At 39.5% G+C, this 26,996-nt stretch overlaps 1 protein-coding gene and 1 long non-coding RNA gene across 2 annotated transcripts; both read right to left on the bottom strand.

The window, feature by feature from the left end:
* Positions 1–786: 786 nt before the first annotated feature.
* Positions 787–2,352, bottom strand: LOC108060290 (uncharacterized). Its single transcript, XM_017145934.3, has one exon. The coding sequence runs from the start codon at positions 2,273–2,275 to the stop codon at positions 1,241–1,243; it is 1,035 nt and encodes a 344-aa protein (XP_017001423.2). The 5' UTR covers positions 2,276–2,352; the 3' UTR covers positions 787–1,240.
* Positions 2,353–18,935: 16,583 nt separating this feature from the next.
* On the bottom strand, positions 18,936–19,564 carry LOC138913940 (uncharacterized). Its single transcript, XR_011419835.1, has 3 exons — positions 19,387–19,564; positions 19,240–19,327; positions 18,936–19,179 (listed from the first exon to the last, which is right to left on the bottom strand). It is a non-coding gene; the product is annotated as an uncharacterized lncRNA (long non-coding RNA).
* Between the last annotated feature and the right edge of the window lie 7,432 nt (positions 19,565–26,996).

The raw sequence follows: 26,996 nt of genomic DNA, 5'->3' as shown, positions 1-26,996 counted from the left end.
AAAAAAAAAAAACGAATGAAGAATGAAGAATATTCAGAAGAAGCTAGAAGAAGAATGAACCAGAAATGTTATAAAGTTTGAAGGGAGAAGCGGAGAAAGCGGAGTGATATTTTTTGGGGAGTTGCCTTTGGTTTATTTTAAATTTGGAGCAATTTGGAGAGGTTCTCCGCCCCATCCCCTCCCAAAAAAAATATCCACCTATTTTAGAGGAAGGGTGTGAAATGGTTACAAATTATGTGCAGCATAAGCTGACGCTGCTTCTTCTTCTTTTACACTCAGTTTTTATTTTACTCCTCCCTTTTTTTTCTAGCACTTTTTACTCCTTTTTCTGCGTGCGGCGTTTTAAGCAGCCACTTCCTGCCACGCCCCTCTCTTTTTTAGGGGCGCCAGCAACAAATCAACGGAAGCGGAAGTGGCAATGGAAATGGAAATGCGACGGCGAATGAAGCGAAGCCGCAAAAGGTGTGAAAAAAATGGAAAAAAGCAAGCTAAAAGAGATGAAGATGAAAAATCACAAAAATGTTAGCGTTAGTCACACACAGAACACAGAAACGACAAAACGACAAAACGACATAAGGTGGAAAAGCGGACGCGGACATTTGAGGTTTTCCGACGCAAAGTCCTCGAGGTTTTCCATCGGTTGGGTTTTTCTAAGCTAAAAGAATAGGAATGAATAAAAAAAAAAATACTACAAAATAGTTCTTTAAGTATTTGAGAAGATAATTTGAAAACAAATATTATATTATATTATATTAAATCTAAAAATAGTTCTGAACCCTACCACAAAGTATTGTAAATACATTTCATATTCATTGATACACACACTTAACTTAATTTTACTCATTTAACTCAAGACATTTATTTTATATTTTTATCTTAGACTCCCAGTCGTTTCGTTACGATTATTTCGGTGTTTCGGCACCCTGGATTTTCAAATGATGTTTCCCCAGTTTCTCATCACCTCTTTTGCCAGCTTTCTCTCACATTTCTCTGCACTGGAAATTCTTTTGATTTATGTTAATTTGAATAAGTGCGCACCATCTATTTTTCTCTTTTTTCGTGTGTTTTTTTTTTGTCACCTAGGGAGTCCAATCCCCTTTTTTTACCTTTCTCTGGCATTTCAGCCTTTTTCTTTTCCAGCTATTTCTTGGAATTTTTGTACCCTTTAAATATATTTCATCTAATCCAAATTGATATAACTAGAATTTTCATATTATATAACTTTTGGCCTGGAGAATATCTAGTTAATATTGCTTAGACTAAGACTTCTCCTCAGCATGGGACTGGTTTTTAGGTACTCGAGTGTGAGATCCGACTGGGATCGGGTTATCTGCGGCAGGAGTTCTTGGGAGGATTGCTCCGTCTCCACATCCACATCCACATCCATATCCACCTCTCCAGAATTCAGTTCCTCGTTCGCATATTCCACATAGTAATCCTCCAAGGGCAGCTGCTCCTCCATCTCCCACAGCTCCTGCTGCTCCACCTCCTCCATTTCCATCTCCGATTCCGAATAGAGTAGAATCCTGGCCCTGGGACGCATCCATCGGGAGTTCTTCACTGATTTCTTGATCTTCGTCAATCCCTTAAGGATTTTCATTCCCCTGGAAGGGTGTTTCCCACCACGACGAAGTCTGGCATAGTCCACCAGCGGGGCGTTGAGTTCCACCAGCAGTCTGGCACAGCAGCGGCCATCCATCCAGGACTCGCCCTCCCTCACCCCCTTCAAATTCATGGGAGGGAGACCCCGAGGCTCGGGGCGACTGCAGAGGCACCTGATGAGCGTGGGACTGTCGTAGTAGCGCCGATCGTAGCCCACGGCTCCCTCGGGCTCCATGGGACTACTGAGCTCCTTGGCCCTCTCATAGAGATCCGGCAGCACGTGCTCGAAGATCCTGTGGGTGAGGTAGGGCGGGCGATTCACCCGCAAAGTGTTGGGTAGTAAAGAGCTTAGAGAGACGGGCGGAAGGATCATCTCGGGATAGGGAAAGTTGCTCAGATTCTTGAGGATCTGGCGGCCAGTCGTCTGGAAGTCGTAGGCCATCCCCTCCGGCACACGCCAGTCTCCATAGGCAGAAAGTTCCTTTAGGGGAGGCTTCCCATCTCCCAAGGAACTTCTCTCTGAATCGGAATCCGAAATCGGTTCCCAGAGGAAGGACCATCGCTGAATGGATCGCTTTACCTCCTCTTTGGTCCAATAGAAATCCTCCGGATTGATACGATCCCTTGAAGGACGATGCAAATGGGGTTTCCTTATCACCTTGGCGCGACCCATGTTTTCTAGATTTTTCACTTGTAAATATTTCGCAGTTACCCACTGGTCGTGTGAAAAACTTCAACTTGAAACAAACTGACAATTTTCGCTAGCTAACTATGTAATTGTATATATTTTAATGATAAGGATTAGTTATATTACTTATACTGTATTATTTCTCTGTATTTTCCTTTATTTTTCTCCCCCAAAACGTAATCCCCCTGGAAGTTATTGAGGAGTGCTGTGGTTAGCATACGGAAGTCCCGCCCGAGGAACCCCAGATGGAACCCTTTTCCGAAAGCCCATAAGCCAGCCACTTCGCCAGGGGTTAAGGTATGCAGATGGGTTAAGAAGAAGGGCCGTCAAACGGAAATCAGATTTGTGTCTGGCATTTCTTGCGCTTGATTTGTTTGCATAACAAAAAGGCGAAAAGGACATGCGTGCAAGTCTATCAAAACTAATGTTACACGCTCCTCCGCCCACATTTTCCGCATTTTCTTGGGGGGGAAAAACAGGCAAAGAAAATCTGAAGCCCCCGGCGGGCAGAGCGAAGTGGACTCTGCTGTTTTATTTATTTTATTATTGTTTTTTTTTTGCTTTTTCTGGGTAGACCGCAACTCGACCTTAAAGTGTGTCATTTTACGGTGCGCCTGCAACAACACCCCTTTTTACTCCCTTTTTCCTCCGATTTTTCCTCCATTTTTCCTTCGGTTTTCCTCTCACTTTTCGGCCCTGCAAAATGTAAAATTTTTATTGTTCGTGTTTTTCTTTTATTGCCAGCGGGCGGCGCATCTTCAGCCGTCGATCTGCCACACCCCTTTGCCCACTTTACGCCCCCCGTTTCTGTCTATATTTTCTGATACCCCTTTATACCACATTGAGTTGGAGGGTATATACCCTTGAGGTTATATAGATGACATAAATAAATAACTTCACTTAAGAAAGTAAGTAAAATAAATACTATCATCGTGTAGAGGATATCTTAAAGTAGTATAACCTCAGTTTTGATATAAAACTTCTTTTAAAGGACAAGTAACTTGGTAAAAGGAAATTCCAACAAATGGAAATAATTATTTTTAACAGTTCAGCAAGTAGAAGGTATATTATAGTCGTATAAGCTTATTTTTGCCAGTGACTTTTCGACTTTTCCCACATGTCGTATCAGCGACTTTTCCCGCGTGGCTCTTCGCCCACTGTCCTTCCCTTCGCCACATTTTCCACCCCTTCTCCTTGGGCTTTTTCACTTCACTCCCCCTTGTTTCCCTTTCCCCCTTTCCCCTCATCCATTGGCATCTTTTTTTACTTTCGGCCCTTTTTCTACTTGGTTTTTCGGGTTTTTCGCGATTTTCAACGCATGAACCTCAGGGGTTGTCTTCTACTCGCCACCCAACACCCCCCACCCCTTACTTTATTTTCGGGTTCCGTATTATTTCGCATTTAAAAATAGATTTGCATTTGTTTGTTTGTCTGCGTGTGTTTGGCGTGTCCAATTGATTTATGGTTTTTGTAAATAACGAAGGAAAAAAAGTGCTCGAAAAGGTTGCGCCACGGGGCAGTTGAAAAGCGAAGGGGGATATATATATATATCTACATATATAGTGGGTTTTATCGGGGGCGTTGCGGAAGGGTAAGGCACCAAGTAAGCTCTCCGCCGTTGTTTACTCTTTGCGGTTATTTTGCGGTTTCGCCTTTTCCCCTTTTTTGCCCACTTTTCCCATTTTCCAATACGCGCTGTCCGCGGGAGTTTATTGACTTTTCAACTGATCCTTTGGGTGTAATTGTTGTTATTGTTTGCATTTTAAAACTCAAAGATGCCACAAATGGGAAAACAAAAAAAAGTCAGAACGCTGAAAAAGTGGGAAAATCAAAGGGACTAAAATATAATAGGAAAAACGTTTAAATGCACTTTAAATTGAATAAAAAAGTAAATTACTAAATCATCTTTAATTCGAATAGTTTTTGTTTTACTGATAAAAAATCATTTACATTTTAGAAAATATTAATATTAAATATATTGTATAAACAAATTATAATTATATACAAATATTTTCTATAATATAATAATTATATTGAATATATTGATTTGCATAAAATATGTTCCTAGACTACACAATGTACAAATGAATAATGGACTTATAACTTTGTACTTACACCAACCAATTTCATTCAGTTTCCCTCACTCTAGATTTCCCTGAGCAAAAGGAAAGCCGGCAAAAAAGCAAAGAAAAAAAGGAGGAAACACAATTAACTGACTTTGGCAAACAATTGGCAATGGAATGCTGTACCCTCTTTTATTTTTATCCGACGCCCCCTCAAGATATTGTCACCAAGAAATGAAAAGCCGAGGGCGGTCCCGGCCAATGAAAGAGGCGGTGGGAAAACTGGGAAAAGCCGGAAAAGCAGGGGCAATGCGAGGAGGAACAAGTAAACAACAATACACAAATAAATTGATGTCATTTTCGTTTTCGTTACGTCTCAAATGGAATTAGTGGCACGCTAAAAAATAAACGAAGGCGGCAAGACGGCAAGACCTGTGCAGAAAGGACAAATCCGAATGAAAACCCCCAGCGAAAGCTCCATACAATACAAAAAACCCAAAAAAAAGACGCGAGGAAATTTGGGAGGCGAAGGAAAGGCGACAGACGGCAAGGGAAACGCAAAGGAAAACAGACGGCAATGAAAACGCAGATAAACATATTCGCGAATTTGTTATTATCAGAAAAATATTGCGCAAATAAAGCCAGGGGTGTCGTCGAACGGGGGTGAGATTGCCACCGACCAAAAACGAAACAAGGGTGCACAGAGAGAAATATTTAGGAACTAGGATGCATTTTATTTAGAAAGTTTTAATTTTATATATTTTAAATAATGACATTTTTAAATTTCAAGGAATCATATTTATATTTATAGGAATGTAATCAAGGATATAATTTTTGAATGAAACCCAGAATCGTATAACTACATAATTTATTTATTTAACATTCTATTAACAATATATATTTAGATATTTATTTTTATTATGTTTTATATTTTTTCATTGTGTTTTAATCCAAGATTATTTACCTACAATTTTAAAATATATAGTTTGTAGTATAATATCTTTCAAGCGAATAACTTGTTTAGCAATAATTTCCTTTTTTATGAAGACTTTTTCTCAGTGTATGCAAAATATGTGAGGAGTGTGTGAGTGTGTGTGGGGCGTTAATTCCCCAGTGACTGCATGTGACGCGTTTTGCATGCGGTTTTCTCGCGATTTCCCAGCGTTCGAACGTCAGTGGGGCGAAATTAGCCTGCGGGGGTGACTGAGGGTTAAGGCGCCTGCCGTTTGGGGTTGGGTGGAAAATTCAAATGGGTGTCCCAAATTAGTTAAAAAGCCCAGCCAGACAATCAAAGATCAAAACTTTTTGATAGGCAAATGCGAGTGTGACATGTGTGTGTGTGTTTTTGGCCTGATACTTTTATTATCCCGTTTTTTAAGACCCTCTTACTGTCAGGAGTTAAATGGCAGCTGACTTGTACGATTTTATATTTGATTCGCAGCGAAATTGATCGCTTTATCCGCTGGGAAATGGCTGGTGTGGGTTAATTGATGGGTTAAAAGTGGGTAATGGGATGTTATGTGTAGGATGTGGGGAACAAAGGCAATTTTGGAGGAAATATAAGAGTAGGAAAGGTGGGATTTAAAAAATAAAATAAATAAATAAAAATTTTATTTTCAATTTTCCAAAGCAGCGAATTCAATTATGGAAAATTCTTAATTGCCAAAGGATCCATTTCACCCAACTCCACCCCCTCCCCTAACTGATTGTCAAGACTGTCACCCCGAAATTAGGCGCGTGTTGTTTGTCAAAAATATTTAACGCTCAAGTGGTAAAATGGTAAACGAGAATTTCTCTAAAAATTATCAAAGGAAAATTTGGAGAAAACCACCCAAAAAACATTGATAAGGCCGGGAAAATTGTATCCCACCCCTCCAAAAAAACATAGCCTTCACCTTTCCCAGTGAAACGTGTAAATGGACTTTTCTTTTTTTTCCCTAATTTTTTTTTTGGTGTGCGTTGACTGAGTGACTTACCACCACTCAAATGCAAAATGGCGATTATTCATAAATCATTAAACACCATTTGGCGGGGGGCCTCTAAAATTTTTATCGCTTCTCCGAACAAACTGGCGAAGAAAAATTCCTAATGAGCCAAGCGCAGAGCAGCGGCCAAAAAAACCGAAAAAAAGTTAAAAACTTCGGAAAAAATCAAAGGCCGTTTCCACCCAAAGAGGGTGGGAATTTTGGGCTGTAGAATTTCGCGGGCTTTTTAACAAGGCGCCCAGGCAGAAGACACCAACGGAAAGGAAAAAAAATAGAAGCGAGACTCGGACGAAGACATTAAAAATTTTGTTTGATACTTTGGTCGCTGCTGCCACGCCCCCTCCCACCTAAAAATTCAGCCACCACCCCCTGGAAATCGTATGCCACCACTTACATCACTTCTTCTTTTTTTTAGCCTTAGCTTTTTGGCCGCTGTTCTGGTCGTTTGATTTCCGCTTCCGTTTGCCGTTGAGATTAAAAAACATTTTCGTGCGTTTTTTCCCTCATTTCCCTGATGTTTTTCATCGTTCCTCCTTTAACCACGGATACGGATACGGATGGCCGTGGCCAACGGTTGCGTCTCTATCTGCGAGATACATTAAATTAAAAATTCATCTTTAATCAAAAATTATTGTTGGCATGCCCAAGACAAAGTGTATGTATATTTTTAAGGGGGCTGTCCTAAGCGCTGGGCAAACATAGTTGACAATATATCAAAGTTTCTGGCATCTTCTTCGGGGGAGTGGGCCTTATTGTAATTGCTCTGTTCGGGGGTTTGGCTTTTGAGGTCTTTTGGCTAAGGAAATCTGCAAGGGAAAAGTACAGTGCGGTCAGAAAAAACAGGAAAATTATTTATAAAGAATTTCTATGATTAAAACGAATTAAAACGAATACTATTTTTAACAAAAACTATTTCTTTTAATCTTTTAAGTTAAACCACCCATATCACTTTCTTAGCTTTACCCTATCAATATGTCAGCAGAAAATACCAATTTCAAAAATCAGGATAGAAGTCTGCAGCACGAAGATTACCTGGACAAAAAGTTGAGTGATTGTTTAACCAGCCAAAACCTCAACCAACAATTTCAACTTAATTAAATGCGTCTTTAATACTTTTGGCTTGATGGCAAACAGAAAAACGGGGGAGCGAGGGGCGCACATTTACATTAATGTTCATATGTGTGTTTGTTTGGCCAAGAAAAAAGGAGCCAGCTAACTTTTCAGTTTGAGGGGGGGGGAGGGTATGTGGGACGTGCGTCTGGGCCAAAAATAAAGTTGATTAAAATTTGAAAGATTTTTGACAGTTATTATGCGCCGTCGGGTGGATAAACTGAAACTGAAGCGAGCAAACTTGTGCGAAGTGTCAATATTGAAAGTTAAGCTCGCTGTCTTCCCAACTCTTTCTATTTAATTTTCGCTTTGGCAAGAACCAGTTGGGAATTATAGCTGCGTTTTCGCGTGTGGGGTTAATACCGGATGTGTTTCTGGGTCGTCATGGTGCAAAAAAGGTCCAAATATGGAATGTAATTGGGCCCGAAAAGTATTTTTCTCAAATCAGTCGGAAAGTGCATTGATTTTAATTCTTAGGTTGTAAGCTGCTCAAAACAGTGCGCCTTTTTGATTCAGGTCAATTTTTGTCCAAGTTACAGCAAAAAATCCAACTTAAAAAAATCGAATTTTTACCAAAAATCAAGATCCTGACTTTCTACCCCAAAAAATAACAGTATTTTGGCCACAACAATGGAAATAATGGTCCAAATATGGAATGTCATACCTTTCTGAGCTCGTAATTTAATTCCCAATCGATCGGCATTCAAACCTGGAAAATTTTAATTTTTGCCATTTTTTGCAAAAAATGATGATGGTACCCCTTACCAAAAATGCGAAAATTGGGTCGAAAATTAATTTTCTGAAATCAGTCGGAAAGTGCACTGATATTAATTATACGGTTGTAAGCTGCACAAAACAGTATGCCTTTTTGATTTTGGACAATTTTTGTCCAAGTTACAGCAAAAACCCCATTTTGAAAATAACAAATTGTTGTCCAAAAATCAAGATATTATTTTTTACCCCAAAAACAAACAGTATTTTTGCCATAACAATGTAAATAATGGTCCCAATACGGAATGTCATACCTCGTTGAACTCGTAATAAAATTCCCTATCGATTGGCATTTCAACCTGGAAATTTTTAATTTTTGCCATTTTTCGCAAAAAATTACGATGGGTCGAAAATTAATTTTCTGAAATCAGTCGAAAAGTGCACTGATATTAATTATACGGTTGTAAGCTGCTCTAAACAGTGCGCCTTTTTGATTTGGGGCCATTTTTGTCCAAGTTACATCAAAAAATCCAATTTAAATAAATCGAATTTTTACCAAAAATCAAGATAATGATTTTATTTGGGTCACCTTCCTTTCCTGTGATTGGAAACCTGGAAAATACGCGGTAATTTTCTCCGTGTGCTGCCACTGTACTTGATCGTTCAAAGGCCATAAAAACCGCACACGGCCAACTGCAGATGGAGTAGCTGGGCTCAATATAAAATTACATTTTATAGCAGTCGCCGGGGGGCGGAGTGGGCGGCCAATTGGGGGCGGCAAGGACATTCAAACTAATAAGGCTGGTTCAATTTAATGAGCAGACGTCGCAACTTTCCGCTACGTTGGCCGCGTTAAACTAATCAACGCAGTGCCACCCACTTTTAGTTCACCCCGAAACCAAAAACAGACGGCAACAGTTGTTTGTTTGTCTGCTCAATTGCTTGTTAACATTTTGCGCAATTTGGCCAAAAAGGTGGGGTTGTGTGGGGTGGCCTAAACTACCTGCAAACATGGAAAAAACCAGAAACCAATTGAGCGCGAATGTATGCTGTGTGTGTGTGTGGAGGGGCGGCAGACGAAGGACAGTGGCCTGTAGAAAGTCATAAAATTTTATAGTTCCGAGGGGAAGGGGATTGTCCAAATAGCCAAATAGGAATCGGCCGTGTGTTATGACTGTGAACTAATCGCCGCAGCGTTTTCGGTTCGCCTTGGGTCAGTTAATGAAATGGCCATGGTTCAACTGAATTTTAGGGGGGTTCCATTTTCAGGGGGGCGCGAGATGACCTGGCCGGGGTCACTGGGCAATTAAGGGCCATCCGGCTCTCTCCGGGCATAAAGATGTCTTCAAGACATTCGAACAGAGGTCAAATAGGTCCAGCTCCCAAGCCACCCCAAAACATTGCAATAACCTTGTCTTTAATTTGGAAGACCAAATTGGTTTTGACAAGATTCTTGTATTTAAAAATAAGTAGTAAATCCAAAGATGTTCCCAAACATTTCCATACAAAATATTTAAATGAAATATTCAAATATTTTTCGCCGTATTTTTCATTCTTCGCAGTTTATATCCATTTTAAATATGATAAAAATACATTTAATCTTTACAGTTAATGATGACAATAATAATTAGTGATTATAAAATATAATAATAATAATAATATTTGTATACCCGTTATTTTATTTTAGCTTTCATTTTTTAAGATTTTAAATACATTTTTTTAATGGCTTAAAATATTAAAATAAATATTCTCTTTTTAAATCAAACATAAATTTAGTTAACATGCCGCCCATCAAACCTAAAGAATAAAATTAAATGTATTATCCATTCATCGTCTTATATTTATGCTTATTGTAATCAGGGGAATAAAAGATACCCCCAACCAATCCCTAATTTTGCAAGTACTTGTTTATAAATTGCCCGCCCATCAATAATTTCCTGATTGATTCGAGTTCGGATTGATGGCGCTCTTTGATCCCGAGAGCTCAATGGACAGCCTAATTGGGAGCCCGGCAATCCAAACAACTCCGCTCGGATTACATTACACACAATCAAATGAAATCAAATCACACAAATCAGGCCAAATCGCTGTCGCAATTTGCCGTTGGCAAACATCGGACCCAAGTCGTCCATATATGATATGATATGCATATATTGTGGAGGCCATAAACATGGGCCAACAACCCCAAGGAAACCGAACACGGAGATCTGGCAAATCTCGGGCATAAAGCATAACTCACGCTTATGATTTTTAAGGGCACATCAAAGACCCCGGGCCGAAAAAAAGAACCCCTTTCTTTTCTCGTTTTTTCTTTTTGGATCCCCCGAAGAACACTATAACCAATAAACATTGTTGCAGGATTGCTTGTTTTTGCAGCTAATAAAATCATAAAAAATAAGCAAATAGCCGGGCATAAGTGGCCAGAGGGTTAAGATCCAAGGGGGAAAGGGGGTTAAGGTCTGGGTTGGCAATGACAAGTGGATTCTTTATCACTAACCTCGGTAAGAAGGCGCCGGCCTCGATAGCCCAGGGAAAATGGATGTATGGATGAATGGCCTTCTCTCTTTTTGTGGATTTTGGAATTGGCATGCACAGAGAGAAAAAATGGCAAATATAAAACTAAAAATAAATTCTTGTTTTACTTTGAATTGATTTTAAAAATCATTTTAACGATGATAATTCTTAAAAAATTAAAAAAACCATTGACCAATATTATAAATCACAAGAGTTATAAAGTTATTTATTTATAATAAAATTGCGCATGTCAGTAGCCAATTTCTCAGTGTGAAATAAAAGGGGGTTGTGGGTGTAACTTTGCCGAATGACACCACAATGCATGCAAATTGTAACAAGGATAATGGGAAACTCTCAAAAGACCACCGCAAACAAGAAGACAGCAGGACTATGACGACAAAGTAGAGCCCCCTCTCCCAAAAAAAAAAAGAAATAAAACCAAAATATATAACCGAAAAAAGTGAGACGCACACGCTTTAGTGCCACTTGACAAATTGGTCAAGTGATTTTGCACAAAAAATGGACCGAATGATGCGGGCGAAAAGGGGGTTGGCTATGGGACATGTGGGTAATACTGTAATTTTGTAATATTGAGAGGGGGTCAGCAGGTCAAGCGATAAAGGAAACTCCGGGTGGGGGTGGAAAACTAGACTTCCGGTTCGAAAACAGGGCAGTAAATATGTTATTTGGTAATATTATTCCCATAATTCAGCTGTGAGTTCCTTTGTTGTACTTGAAGATCTTAAAGATATCGAGGTTTTAATATTAAATTTATACTAAATATATTTAAATAAAAAAAATATATATAAAAAATCGCAGTATATCAAATTAAATATCAAAAATATATTTTAAACATAGAACATTAACCAAAATTGTAAATATTATATAAATATTCGATATATGGTTTATAGAAACGAGCCCTAAAACCACTTAGAGTGACATGTTCTTGGCCCAATTTCTCAACAACTCCCCTTCGATAAATTGCAACTCTTTGCTCGTTTTTTATTGCCGCCTCATCGCGAGGGTTTCGAGGATTCCGAGGATTGTGAATTTTGGATGGCGGATTGCGGATGCGGATGCGAATGTTAAGCTCATCAAATCGAGCGATTGACAAATTGCTTGTCTACGTGTGTGTTCCTCGGTTTCTTGCCATCGTAATCGTAATTTTTCCCGGTTTGTTCGTGTGCGGACTACTGACAACTCAACTGAGAGGGTGGATTTATACCCCCGATTTGCACTATATATACACAATATATATAACCCGTATTGTTGCCAATTCTCTGGGATGTTCGGCAGAATGTATTGCTTGTAATTGTCTGTTTGATGGACCAAACAATTTTGATTGAATTCAATTACAACGCCAACCCCTTTTTTCTTTATTTTTTCTGTGGGGTGATGCCGATGCCGCTTGCTTGCCATTTTACTGGCTTTTTTCGTTGTTGGTTTTAGTGATTTGCAATAATTTTGGATGCCCGCCTTGGCTCATATGTGAAATATGCCGTTGTCATGGTTTGTTTATTCAGTGCGGATGTCCTTCGGCTAACCCCAGAACCGAGACCCCTCAACCTTAACCCACTCAAAGGAAACCCAAGTTGTTCACTGGGAAAAAAGGGGGACGAGTCTTTTAAGTTGATAACTTTTCTTCTTTCTTATAATTATAATATACAATTATTTACATCCAGAACTTGATTGTGAAAGGGCTTTTCTGGAAAAAAGGTATGTTGCACACTTTGTAAAATGTTTGAATACCACAGTTTCCCTAAATGTATATGTTTACATGTTTTTAAAGCTTTGCTGAGTATTAGCACTCCTGACTTTTTGGTTAAATTTAAAACATTTAATACATTTCCACGGAGTATTTCTTCCAGTGCATCCTCTCTGCAGCCCGCATGTGCTTCCTTTTTGTCCTTTTTTCTTGGCCTTTTCTTTTCTTTTCTTGGGGGGCTGGGCCCTCAAGTCGAAAGGGTTTCGGTTTCGCTTTCGGTTTCTTTGTTTGTCCCCCGCCTCCTCCGCCTCCCCCCTTTCCACATTTCTCCGCTTTCTCCGCCTTCTTGCCGGCCAAGTAGATTAAGTGATTTTCAAGTCATGTCCTTTTTTTCCCCTCGGTGCTGGGTGTTTGGTGTTTGCACCCTGATGGACTGCTGCCAAAAAGAAAGTCATGTCATGTCGGGTGCCGCGTGTGTGGGTATTAAGATATGTGGGCTCTGTGTTTATATTACAAGGGTTATTGAGCAAATCACCGGGCGACAAAAAGGCAACGAACGGCAGCAATAAAATCTAGTTTGTTAGCATAATTTGTTTGATTTTTATTAGATAGACAAAATAACCGGACGGACCTTCCTCTGGGCTCCCTTTTTCCATGCTATTCTATTATTATTATTGTATTTTTTCGTTTCGTTTGTGCCAAGTCATATTAGTGGCAACGCATAGCAACTCAACTTTTTGGCCCGACACGTTTTCGTTATTAATTTTTATTACGAGTCCGAATAAATTGCATTACCTCTACACACATTTTGTAAATTGAATTTATTTACAGGAAAAAACAAAAACCCTTTTTATACTGACCAGAACAGAGCCGGAAAAGAGGAGAATAAAAGTATCAAAAAATTACTGTACGCCTAACAAGGCCATTAATGAAATGGGAATGGGAATGGGCTGGGGGTATACTATGGACTATGGAAAGTCTTTGAACAATGGCACATATCGAGTCTCCACGGGTCTCCAAGGACCTCTCACGAAGAAGAGGCATAAATATCAGAATGCTCATAAATTCCGCCAAGTGCCATTAATTTCTTGACATTCTATATGCATATGACCTCATCCCCAGTCGCAATTCTCTCAAAATAATGATTTACTCGAGGCGAAAAAGTTTCGACTGGCATACATTTTTAATATCAAACAATTTGTAATAAATAAAATGGCAAAGGCATAAATGTCAGCTACGACAGGAGGCTAAACTTGAGTAGGGGTACAGTGGTAATTGGTCGAGGGAGAATCTTGAATTTATTTTTTAAATAAAATTTAATCACATAATCAATTTCCCTTCCAAACATCAATGCTAAATGCATATTCAATAGTAATAAAAAAAATGTGACCATACATTTGCAAAGTTGCTATTTTGCTTGACTGGGTCACTCTAATTGTTAATAATTAATTTATTTAATTAATAAATCCTTCCTTTTCATCCTGCAATTTCATAAGATCGTTTTAAGGATTGCAGAACACCCACACATATTTACTGTACCCAAGTACCCGCTTTATTTTTGTTCCTTGAACGATATGAGGTACAGTTGTGCTCGCCAAGATTTAGCCATATTGTTATTTTAATTTCGAAAATTGCAACAATCACAATGCTCGGCTCCTAACAATAACAAACACACGCACACATATGCATATGCATCTCGGCTTTTGCATATGTATGGGACACAGGACATGGGACAGGACACTGTGTATGTGTGAAAGGGACGGCAGAGGCAGGGTACGAAAGAGATGGAGGGAGTAAGAAAGCGCTGAATGTGTATTTGTCTACATGACAAGTAGGCAATATTTGCATACTCAATTGCATTGTAAATTTTTCTATGCAACACACATGCAAGAGACACACATACACAAGTAAAAAAGTCGCGCCTAAGTGTATGCAATGCAAAAAGATGCAGAAAACTGAAACAGAGAAAAGGAATTGTGAGGAAAAAAGCAAAAAAATGTAAAAAAAAGTGCTGAACAAAGCAATCAGAGCAGGTGTAACTGTGTGGGTGTGTGTTAGGATTGTGTGTGTGTGGGTGTATGTTGTATGCTTGTGTGTGTGTTGAGCTGTTGATGATGACTGTGACGACAAAGAATCTGAGAACGATGACGACAACGTATATGTACAGTTTTCATTTGAATGACAAAAAGTCAGGTGGGCCACCACTCAAGCACCTGAACATGTATATATATATAAATATATTTGTGTGTGTGTGGGAGGGAGTGGGCGTGGCCTGACTCCCACTGACTGTATATAAATATACAATATGCGGTGCATATTTCGCCCAACACCACCCACCAAACACTTAACATATTCTAATTATTCATGCTTATTTTATATTGTGTATGGGCGCTGCTTTGTCGGCGGAAAAGGGGTAGCCAGGGGCGGGGCAAAAGGGGGTCCGAAATGGGGGCTATGGGGGAAGGGGGGATGCTAGACCCGGGCTGTCTTATTAAAAATTACAAATAGTCAACGCTTAATTATGTGTGTGTGAGTGTGCGTGTGTGTGAGGGCATTAGGAAGGACCGGAGATTAATGTTAAACCCAAGGGATAACTATTAAACATTTACTTTTCGGACAAGTAGAAAAAACAACAACAAATATAATATAATAAATAAATAACCAAAAGTCCTCTATTTATTAAAACCAAAAAGAGGAAAGAAATTAGTACAGTACCCACAATCATTTTTATGAATTATTCAATAAAATTAAAATTTAACATTATTTATAAATTTCATATTTTTAGAAAAAATATATAGCTTGAAATTTTTATACATTTTCCCTTAAGGTCCACTCTATTGTACAATAATGTTTGTGATTTCCGTGTGTGTGAGTAGCCTACTTTCGGCGGCTACCAATAAATAGTGCGAAGCCGAAAGGCGGCTAGCCAAGGATATATACGATACACTGCAAAAATATCACTGTGCTACATATTTTCATAAAAGATATTAAAGGTATCATAAACTAGCACTAAAGCAATATAAATTTCAAATAAACTTTATCTCCAAATAAACTAATAGTAATTTAAATTAGTATAATAAATTAAATCTAAACATATATATATTTATCACAGTGCACACAAAGGCACAGTGAACATAACTGAAGCATTTTGCACCAATTTTCGTGACGATGTCAACACAAGAAAATGTTGAGGGAAAGGCGTAACGCCACCTAGTGGCCATTCCACGCACTCCACAGTACACACACACACATAGGATATACACACACACACACATAGTGGGAAAACTTATGTTGATGACAATGTTATGGGCGTCATGACAGCCATAAGCGCACTCGACAATCCAAACTGGGCGTGACACCTGCACCACGTAGATGATGCAACCACCTTGCACCACCCACCCACCGCCCACTGCCTCTTTTTCCACTTCATCCCCCTCTAAACCCCCTTCAAACCCCTTCCATTCACCCCTTTTCGCGCCAAGTGCTCAGCAAGGCGGAGGAAAAATTATTATTATACAAAATATTGCAGAAAAGTATAAAGAATTGGAAATGGTAAAGGAAAGGTAAATACAAATGGGCAATAGAAGTCTAAAACGAAGTGAAATAGAGTTTAAGACACTTCTGGACAAAGTTAATAAGCTTTTTGAAGTAACAAAGAAGACAGGATTGTGAAGGTAGACAAAAGATTGATATATAAGACTTTTATGGGAAAAGATAGGGAAAACAAACTAAGATATCAAAATAAAGGATAATAAAGTCAAGTTTTACCAAGCTAAAGGTCTAGAAATATTTAGCGATCCTTGAAAGATAAACTTAATCGGTGATTAGGGTGGACCAAAGTATAAACTACGGAAGATTATCAAACAGATGCCCTCAAAAATATGCAACGCCAAATGCAGACCGAAAGACACACCTGAGCAGATGGAAAATGGGAAATTCTGGCCATGGCTATGTGATATCAAGCGTTGAAGTAGCGTTGGGAAAATGGTAGGGTGGCTGTAAAAAAGGGCGCCCATCTTTGGTGGTGTGTGTGTGCAAGAGATTTGCAAACTAAAGCCTCATCACAATGTCCTCAAAATTCAAATAGCAACAACACAGCAACTGTAGTTGTGCACGAAAAGCAGGCCCCTGCCCCTTTTTTTCTCCTCCCCTTTTCTAGGCTCAAGATCCAAAAAGGGGAGGAAGGTGGGTGGGGGGTGTTTGGGCTAGAGCCTCGGCAATTGTCACACGACGCTACTTTTGCAAATTATTTTTTTCACTGCGTGTGTGTTTGTGTGCAAAGTCTGCTGTATATGAATTGCAAATAACCCAAGCCCACCAGTCTCCTCACACTGAAACCCAAAACCCATTCCAAAAAGAAAAACGAAAAAGAAATAGAAGCCAAGCCAGCCTCTTTTTAGGGCCCACACTGGGAGAAAATATACAACCCAATATACGAATAATTTAAATATGTAAATATATAAAAAAATGTGGATCAATGAAGTATCTAAAAATATAAAAATCAAAAAGTTATTTTATTTTATAATGTAGTAAAATATATTTTTATTTTTTTCTTAAGTGGAAATTATTGTATATTACTATATATTTCATCTTAAGTTTAATTTTAAAGGTAAGATTAAAATGTTACTTTCATTCTCCACTCCCAATTTCTAGCAGTGCATTCCGAGTTGCTTCTTAACAAGCGGCACCTGTGAGCTGGCACCTAACCCCCTACCGCCCCCCCTCTTAACCCCACAGAGCCCCCAAACCCCTGCTGTTACACATGTGTGTGTGTGTGCAAGTGGAATATGTTTTATTTAGCATTTTTAAGTGTTTGCTGGCTCTGCCCAGTAAGCATCTCCGACACCAGCCAAAAAACCCCCCTTTTTTCGCAGAGAGCATTCTGATTGTTTGGGCTGACTGCTGGCAGTCCCCTAACCCCCCTTCCCACCCTCCAGACGACACCCCTGCTTTTTTCCTTGGTCGTTGCTCGTTGTAGCTGTAGCTGATGCTTGAAGCAAAATAATAATTATTGTTATAGAAAGGACAAAGTATAATTTCAGATATGTGTAGTAGCGCCCAAGAGGAGGAGGCTGCCCTTAAAACGAAGGGGTTAAGAACGGGTTAGGAAGGGGTAGCAGAAGGGAAGGAGAAGGGGCTTCTCTGGAGGGGCCAGAGCTCGTTGCACTCTCTCGGGCCCAAGACAAACAGAAATAGAAATTAATGAGTTGATACAAGGTGCTGCAGTTGAAGATGATGAGTGAGAGGCATTTTTGCAGGTGGAAAAATGTTTAGCATTAGTTGTTGGGCTTAGTCAATATTATAGTATTTTTTGTGACAATTAAAAGTTGAGTGCAACTATGCAATATAGTGATTATAACAATAAAAAGTTAAGATATATGGGCTATATTAGCAAACAGATATTGTTATTAATATTATTATATTTATAATATAAAGAAGGAATATTGGGTATTGATTTTATTAAATTTTAAGGAAACGACAGAACCTCCTTTCCATTTACTTATTACACAGAAGCATATATTTATTTAATTCCTCCACTCACTGCCAATTAAGTGACCCCTGGATTTTCGTACACTCACTGGCGGAGACATCTTCATCGTGCCCACTCCAGAAATCGACTAATTAAAGCCCGGGAGTAGGGCTCCCGGGGTCCTGACAAATGGTTCAGCTGTCAGCTGTGACGTTTGGCTGTCAAAATATCAGCCAATCACCAAAGGAATGGGTGGTTCTCTTCGGTAGGGGGGGTTTTCCCTGTTGGTAGGGGTAGTAAAAGGAACAAGAAGAGCGCCAAGAATTGCGTAACCCCAAAAATTGTGTCAAATTTCGGAGAGAGAGAAGGCAAAAGCACGTTTATTCAACTGGAGAGGAAGAGCGTTTAAATTAAAATATTCCGATGTGTGTTTTAGGTACAGCGTGGGTCATAAATATAATTTCAAAAACGATATCATAAAATTAAAAAGTTTATTTTGTATAAAAATATATGTATATATTTTATTAATTAAATTTATTTATTAGCTTTTGCCAAATAAATCTAAACACTCCTAACGTTATTACTTCGGCTGTACAAACAGGACTTTCTGGTTACGGTGGCTCAAGTGTCAAGCTGTCAAAGTTGCCATTTTTCATAGGCACTGCGGACTGTAAATGTTTGTCAAATATTGAAAAATGCCTAGGAGCTTACTACCCACCGCCACATGTGCCACCCCATCCCCTTCGAAACCCACGCCCATGTGTGGCTGACACTTAAGCCTTCATGGGCTTTCGTTTCATCATTTCGGCTAAATCATAAAAATGATGACACAACGTCGCTGATGAGTTTCAGTTTCAGTTATCAAAAAATAGTGGTAGTGGTAGCCAACCCCCGGTGGCTAATAACCCCATCTCCAAAGTAGAGAGGGTAAATCCCCACCTCCATCTCGCCAGGAATTCCACTCCAATTCGAATCCCCGCACAGCTGCAGCTACTTTAAATTCCATGTGTGACATTTGATCATTTGTCATTGGACTTGAGACAGTGTTTGGAATAGGAATACGGAATACGAATCGGAATCAGGGGCTTTTATTCTATATGCTTGGGTCATGTGGTGGTGGCTGAATTTTGGGTTTCGCTCATTACTAATGATGATGATGACCAATGCCCAAAAAAAAGGTTACTTCTCTGCCAGCCACTGATATGTCACTTAATGGCCTTGGAGATAGGCTCATATCATATATAAATCGGTGGAAAGGATTCCCTTTTCTAGGGTTCAGCTTCTGCTCATTAGGCCTTGTGAATGGGTTGTATGATTAATTTCCATTTCTGCTATCAAAGAAGATTTTTGATTAGTTTTTGATTATTTCAATCAGGCAATTTTTATCCTACCTGATTATTAGCTCTGAGTTTCCAGGTGTACATTTCCGATACCCCAATTTCTAAGTTGGCCAGAGGGCTTTTCCGTTTCCATCGCCCGCTTAAAACCATTTACAGTTGTAAATTAAATTTCCAACTCAAACAAATCAGCCAAAATACCTTTCAATATCTCCGCCCCAAGCACTTTTTGTTTTCTGTTCTGTTTTTCCTGCTGTCGTCGAAGGTGCTCGATGGCACTGCCACCCCGCATCTAAATTCTCATTTGAGGGAAGTGGAAGTTGAGGTGGAAATGCCCTGCGGGTCCCAAGGAACAAATGTAAAATATACGGGAAATACATAAAGGCCAAGGCGACTGGGGTAACATTTTTTAAGCTCGGTAATAAATTTTTAATAAGCTTGCTTGTTGTTTTGCCTGGCTGCCTCACTGCCGCCGCCGTGCCAAAGATATTTTTTAATAAATCGTTTTCGAGTACATCGAGAAATGCTAAGACGCGCCTCCCCCATTACCATTTCCAGATCCATATGAAAAATACATACGACAGAATGGATGGATAGGTGGATGGATGGATGGATGGGTGGATAAATGGGTGATGTCGGTAATGGTTACCCCCGGTGACTTTGGTGACTCCGTGTCTCCAAGTCTAAGGGTGTCTTCCGATTGTCGTCAACGTTGTCGTTGTCGTTGTCGTGTCTTTTCCCAAAACCCCACCTATATTTTCAGCCTAACTGAACCAATTCAACCCAAAGGTTGGCCTAATTACAGGGTAACAGCCTCAGTTTGCGGCTGCATAAATTAATCTACATGCATATAAAACTATGCTTACATTTTTTAGGAGTCAAAGCCAGAAACTAAACTAGTACAGCTAGTAGGTTTAAATTTTTTTCAAATATTCTTACTGTAGAGTAGGTTTAAAATAGGAACGGATTTTTCCTCAAGTGTACCCCATCAGCTCCAAATAAATATTTATTACGATTTTGTATTAGTATTTAACTTAGTATTTTAAAAAGGTAATTGCTAAAATCAAAATAAATATTTTTAAATAACTTATAAAGTAATCCCTTTAATAGGTATTCCCCTATTCGATCTCCATTTAAATCATTCATTTATTCCCGCTTTCATTGACTGGCTTTTTGTCTTTGCTCCGCGATGTGAACATTAGCAGAGCGAGCCGCGTTTCGACATCAATGATATTGAAATGATATGAAATACCTGACAGGGGGTGAACTTTTGTATTTTTCAATTTTAAATATTGACAAGCGGCCGAGTGGGTGGGGAATGGGTGGTATGGGATGGGATGTTATGGAGGAAAATGCCCGCCCGGCGGCTGGCTCAAGGTAATTTGACAAGTTGTCGAAGCTTTAGCAGTGTCACGACCAGGGTGCAAGTCAACAGGACTCTTCCTTCTTTTTTCTCGGGCTGATGGCTCACTCTTCTGAGGATGAGGAGAAGATTTTCCGGCTGGCCTCGAGGCAATATCCGTGTTGTTCGGCGTCATTGGATGCACTTTGATAGGAGTCGTGTCACTCAAATGGATGCTAGAATCTCCCCAAGAACCCCCCGTCCGGAAAATGCGAATGTCAACATTCCAATTACGCGAACATTTTCCGCACACCAATAATATGCCCTGACAGCTGGACAGCTGGATGGGCGGAGAATGGGGGGCTGGGTGCTTGGGTGTTTGGGGAAAATGGGTGGGGAAACTGCGACAACAATGGGACAACAACCGGCAAAGGTGAGCCAAGCCAAACCCAACAATGCCAGGCTCAGTGCACTCAAAACTTAAGCTTTAAAGCAGAATTATTGAAAATAATGATATATAATAATAAGTAAAATACAAATAAAATCAAATGATTTAATTAAAATATTTATAAATGTTTTTCAATAATTATTTGATAACTTTTATTGTTTGAATATAAATAATAAATAAAATCATATGATTGCCTTAATATATTTCAAGTATTTATATTGCCTCGAAAATGAAACCTTAAGATGTGGAAATTATCTACAGAGTCCCAGGTAATTTCTAAATTTTAAAGGACCATTTTTTCTTCCAGTGCAGACGATCCACAAAACGCAAACAGAAGATGCCAACGAATGAGAACGAGAGCAACGATGACGTTGATAATGGCGTAAAATGGTTGAAGGCAGACAGAAAAGCCGGAAAAATACAAGTCGAAAGTAGTGGATGTGTGTGTGTGTGTGTGGAAATCCTTGGTCCTTCTGCACTGGAGGGAAAATAAAAAAACGACAGAGGAGCAGAAGACCAGGTACGAACAAACAAATTGGATGCGAATGCAAATAAACGAAAATTATAAATAACAGCAGCAACGACCAAACTGGCAATGGAAAATGGAAAACTCCGAGGAAACGGAGGCTGCTGGGCTTGAGTTTGAGTTGAGTTTCGTTTCCCAGCCGAAAGATGATGAGCCGCAATAACAAACAGGTGGAGCCGGCAAATGGAGAATGGAAAATGGAGAATGGAGGCCAGATGATGATGGCTCTATAGAGGAGAAACGAGAAGAAAGCAAGTGCAATATGTAGACGGAGCGACTGATGAGTTGCAATGAATAGAAATTGCCAAAGCAAATGGGCCACAACAATGCAATGCGATGGCTGTGAAAATGGAAAATGGAAAAAAGAAAAGCGGAAGAGCTGCCTTAGGCCAAAACTATGGCTATGACTTTTCGGAAAAGAACCAAAGGCGATTTTCCACCTGGTGCCATCGTGTTTTATAGCCCAGCAAATGAATTGAAGTCTCGAAAGGCCAATAGAGATTAAAAAAAAAAAAGATTGAACAAATAGAACTAAAATATATTTTTACTGAACAACGATTGAATTTATAATGTTATTATAGTTTAAGTGAAAATAATGAATTGGGTTTTTGGCAAAAACGGGATATTTTTATGTTATTTTAATACCTTCTAAAAGAATATTTCTACAACCTACAATAAATCCTTGAAAAACCCCGCTAGAAAGCCAGGACTTCAGTCCTTGAATATTGATATTCAATTGATTTCCATTCGCAATTAGATCCCCTTTTCATAGGTTCTCAAGGGCTAGCTTTCGAGGACTTTGAGTTTCGAGAGCGTGAAATAATCGGGGGATCAGGCAATTGGACCCATAGAGCACAACAGTTCTTGAGTTCCCGAGTTTCTGGGGAATCGAGTGAAGTGAACCGGAGTTCTGGAGTTCTGGAGTCCTGAATTCCTGGATTTGTGTTCCTTTTTGGTTGGATGCTTGGTTGCCTAGAGACAAAGCCGCCGAGATGCAAATGCAAATGACGAGGACGGTGTGCGAATTGATTAAAATTCGATTGTTTCTTTTATTCCGAGGGTTGTTGGTGGCCCAAAGTGAAAGGGTTGCTTCCACCCAGTTCCCAGTTCCGCATCCTGTCTTTCCTTTCTTGTTGCTATTTATTGGCTGTGCCTGCCTTGGCATTTATTACACGGCGCTGCGAGTTTTAATTATGCTTTCCCCCCTTCCCTTGGATTTTCCCCTGGAGCGCTGCCTAATCAGCGGCGGTATATCAGGGAAAAGCACCCAGCCACCCCACCACCCAACCACCCACCACCCCCTTGGCCTAATCACATTTCACCCCTTTCGGTTCACTTCTCGTTTTTTTCCACCTTTTGTTGTCGTCTCGTTGTCGTCGTTGCCTTTCGATTTTTAATTTTTTAATTCGTTATCCTTGCGCCTCTCCTTTTTTATTTTTTTCCTGGTCCAACTTTTCCAAGCCGAACCGAAGCGTGTGTCGGCAAGCAAGGGTTAAGCATTAAACGCTAAATCAGATAATGTTAGACAATTGAGCAGCGACGTCGCTGACATTAAAACAAAAGTCTCGGGTGGGTGGGAAAATGCGGTGGTTTCGGGGTCGTCTGCGCCGCGACATGCAAATCGAGAAAAGGGTTAACTTTTCATAAAATACTGCATATATTGACTCAAGTCATGTACACCAAAGTAAACTAAGTAGAAGGCGAGCAGGAGTAAAAGGTTCCAAAAGTCGAGATTTGAATACCCTTTTACTTGTAATATTGCGCAGATATAGTAAGAAAAAACACGCCGAATTCAAATTAATATGGGCATTGTAAATTTCTGATATTTAAATATTGCAATATTGGTAAAATTTATATTAAATAATACCTTTTTTTTGGGTGAAAAAGAGGATTAAATAATATTATAGCCATTTATAACGGATCATTAAAAATACCATCTGCGTGGGCATTACAATGTACATGAAGAAAGGTAGGGAAAAAAAGAGTAAGCTCAACTACAAGGACTCGACAAACTTCGATTACAAAAATTCGCATTATCCGATTAAGCGGCGGGACAGCAGGAGTAGAAAAAGAAAAGAAAATTTTAATTTTAAATTATTACCATTCGGTCTTTGGGCTTCGGTTTTTGTGACCCTCCAGCTAACCGCACCGGAAAGTATGCAACATAAAAATAGCTGCGAGGACAACGGGGAAAAAGGATTGAAAACCTCAAGCCACCTGACCAAAATAATGAGAAAAACGCGCCAAGTAAATAAAAACGCGTGAGACAAAACGGAAGCGACCGGCGACCCTTTTTTCATTTTTTTTACTTTTATTTTCCACGCTTTTCCCCCCAAGTCGCGTTGCCTTTGTCTATTTCTTCTTGTGTTTGCCAGTGCTTTATGCCGTGGAAATTAACGCAAGTAACTGCGTGGAAAATATGCCGTGTCCTTTTCCGTGTTTGCGCTCGCTTCCGTTTTGTTGGGCCACCTCGATTGTTTTTGGGCCACCTCAAACGGAAAGCCGTCGATGTTCGCCTTCGATTAGATTAGCCGGAAAAAAAGGGAGGCGGAAAAATGATGGAAAATTCCAAAAGGTAAAGGTAGAGTTGGGGTAATTTTCTTTACTTCTTCTGCGGGTTAAGCCCCAAACCTAACGAAATTAAACTTCATAAAAGGCAATATTGGTATTGAAATCGCTCGAGAGTTTTGAAGTCACCAATAAAAGTGTCTAAAAGTATGCTACAAAATATATTAGATCACCAAGAAAATTCTACAGAATACTTGTAGGCATTTTAAGTGATTTTACCTTTGAAAATTCGAAATCTATAGAGATTTATTTAGCAATTTAAAACTTAAAAAATTGAAACTCCATTTAAAGTTTTCCCGAGTACTTTAGGAAAATTTTCGAATTCGCCGGCTAAGCCAACAAATGAGTTTGCTTTGGACTCCTCGCCATCCAGTTGACTGCCTTCAATTTCCCATTTTCCCCATTTTCTTCGACAATTTTGCACTTTGCCTCCGCTTCTGCCTCGAACATCTTAGTTCTTCCCTTTTGAAGGGCAGTGTTCACTTTTGGTTTTGTGCATTTTTAATTATTGGCTTTTTTCTTAGACGCTTTAATTGTATTTGCTTAGCATTTTGGCCAAAGTGCACACACACACACACAAACACATAGGAAAAGGGGGGTCGTAGCCACGCCCCTGCCATTCCGAATTTAAATTGCATGGAATTTGCAAACTGAAATTAAAATAGTTAATGATTTTTTGGTCAGGCGACTTAAGTGGCGACTCAATTGGCCAGAGGGGGTGGCTTTTCCAGGGGGGCAGACCTGAGTAATTGAAAAAGCATCGTCTGTGGAAAGTGGGCGGAAAATTGCCGGGAAAACGTGGGATGGTGCTGGCTAAAACTGGAGGCCAAAGACAAATAGAGAGCGCAACTGTAGTGCAAACTTTTGCGGCGACAACTCTGGCACACAGGGCAAGCCTGCCGCCTCCCTCCTCCGTCCCTACACCCCTGAAATTTCGCCTTGCATGTAAATGTTGTAAAAGTTTTTACGATTTGCCAAACTATAAAAGAGGGAAGGGCCCTTCAAGAGGGGGGCTTACGAAATAGAAATAGGAGGAAAAAAAACAGTAAAGGGGGGCTTACAGTGGCGTAGTTTGGCTGGTCCACTTGGATACTTGCAATATAATAAACTAAGTAATTACATATATGTGTGCGTGTGGGCGTGGCCCGGAGAACTATTTGAATTCGCCCATAAAACGAGGCGAGTGCAAAAAGTGCGCCCAAATTACCTTGACATGTGAGAACCGCCCCCTTTGCCCCCCTAAAACCCCTTACCCACCCCCTTCAGGTTCCCCAGTTGCCTTTCACTTTTTATGACAATTTCACTTTCACCAGAAAGCCGGCGAAAGCAAAAGCAGCGGAAGGGGAAGGTCCTTGCGTGTGTGACCATTTCATATGGGCATTTGTCATTAGAACTGCTCTACGACCCCCTCCCCCTAAACACCATCCCCCTCCATCCCCTTTTTGCACGCCCTTTACAGCCCAACGCTGAATGACACTAAAACGTCAAAGAAGCCACATCCATAAACTTCCATAATCGTAAATATAGATTTGTGCCGACACGTAGGTAACTAAAGTCCGATGTCCGCCCATTACCACTTTTATGACCTTGACTTGGATAAATATATAAAACTACTTAGATGAGGTAAAATAAATATGCCTAAAAATTAAGGATAGTTTATAAATGTTTTCTAAATCATTATATTAATTTTGCCATTTTTATAAATATACAAAAATGAAAACAATTTCAGAATATCTTTAGTCTTTCTTGCAATCCCATTTCCTTAGATTACTAGCTAATCATATGAAAACGATAATTATAAAAAAATAAAGTATTATTAATAAATCTAAATGGTAAAGATGATTAAATATTGTTTTGTGTTTAATTAAATAGTGATTTTGCTTTAGCCATTTATTATTTTTTATATGAAATTTAAGCCTATTTGTAATCTTAAGTAGAAATATACTTAAAATTAAATATGAAAAAGAATTTTCATTCTTTAGAAAAGTATAAAAATCTCAATTTAGTCCTTTATTTTTCAAATGAAATTTCAGAATATCTTTAAACTTATCCGCCATTCCTTGGCCTTAGATTCGCTGCTAATCAAATGAAAGGAATAAAGATTGAGGTGGGCCGGAGATGAATATACGCATATCCTCGAATACAATTCCCATTTAGCAGGGAGATGAAAATTAAAGATGGGGCCTCATTCACATCGCGGGCATATTTCGCTCTAATGACACTTTGAACAGCTGTTAGATTTCCCTTGCTCTTTGGCCCCGCGATAAAAATAAAAAATAAGAAGAGAGAAACGACGACGAGGAGTAGCCTCGCACATATTTGAAGACATAAATAAATGTCAAAAAATGCAGATTACTTATTAACCCCTGTGGCGTGCCACAAAAATACAAAAAAAAGAAGAACGCGTTTCGCCTTCGCCTTAGCCGCGATATTATTCATTAATACAAAACCCGGGGTAGAATCACCCAACCACCCACCACCCCCTGGCGGCCCCCACGCGGCGCTTTTGCCACCTTTTCGGGAATAGAATGGATGGGGAAAATTATTAGCTCTTTGGTAATATTTTCTTGCATAAATTTTTGAATAATTCTCAGCACTCCTCCTTTCTTTTTCCCGCTTTTTTGGTATCTGTGTCCTCTTTCGGGTAACGCTTTATTTTCAATTTAACCCTCATTGTTCTCTCTCCTTCGCAGCTTTCTCCGTTTCACCTTCTCGCGTGTGGCATATAAAAATTGAATCCTAATCCATGAATATAGATGATTATTATATGCCCCCATCTCTCCTTTAAAGGAGGAATATAAAAGGAGAACGAACCCAGCGGGATGGCAGCCATTAGAAAACGCCGCCTCTTCTTCTTCTCCTGGTGTTTCGGTAATTTTCCCTTTGTTTTGCATTTCGCATCCAGTTCAGTTCGGTTCAGTCCATCC

The sequence above is a fragment of the Drosophila takahashii genome, chromosome X (genome assembly GCF_030179915.1).
Source record: "Drosophila takahashii strain IR98-3 E-12201 chromosome X, DtakHiC1v2, whole genome shotgun sequence".
Classification (NCBI taxonomy): domain Eukaryota; kingdom Metazoa; phylum Arthropoda; class Insecta; order Diptera; family Drosophilidae; genus Drosophila; species Drosophila takahashii.
Note: the sequence above shows the minus strand (reverse complement) of the source record. Positions and strands in the feature narration are given on the sequence as shown.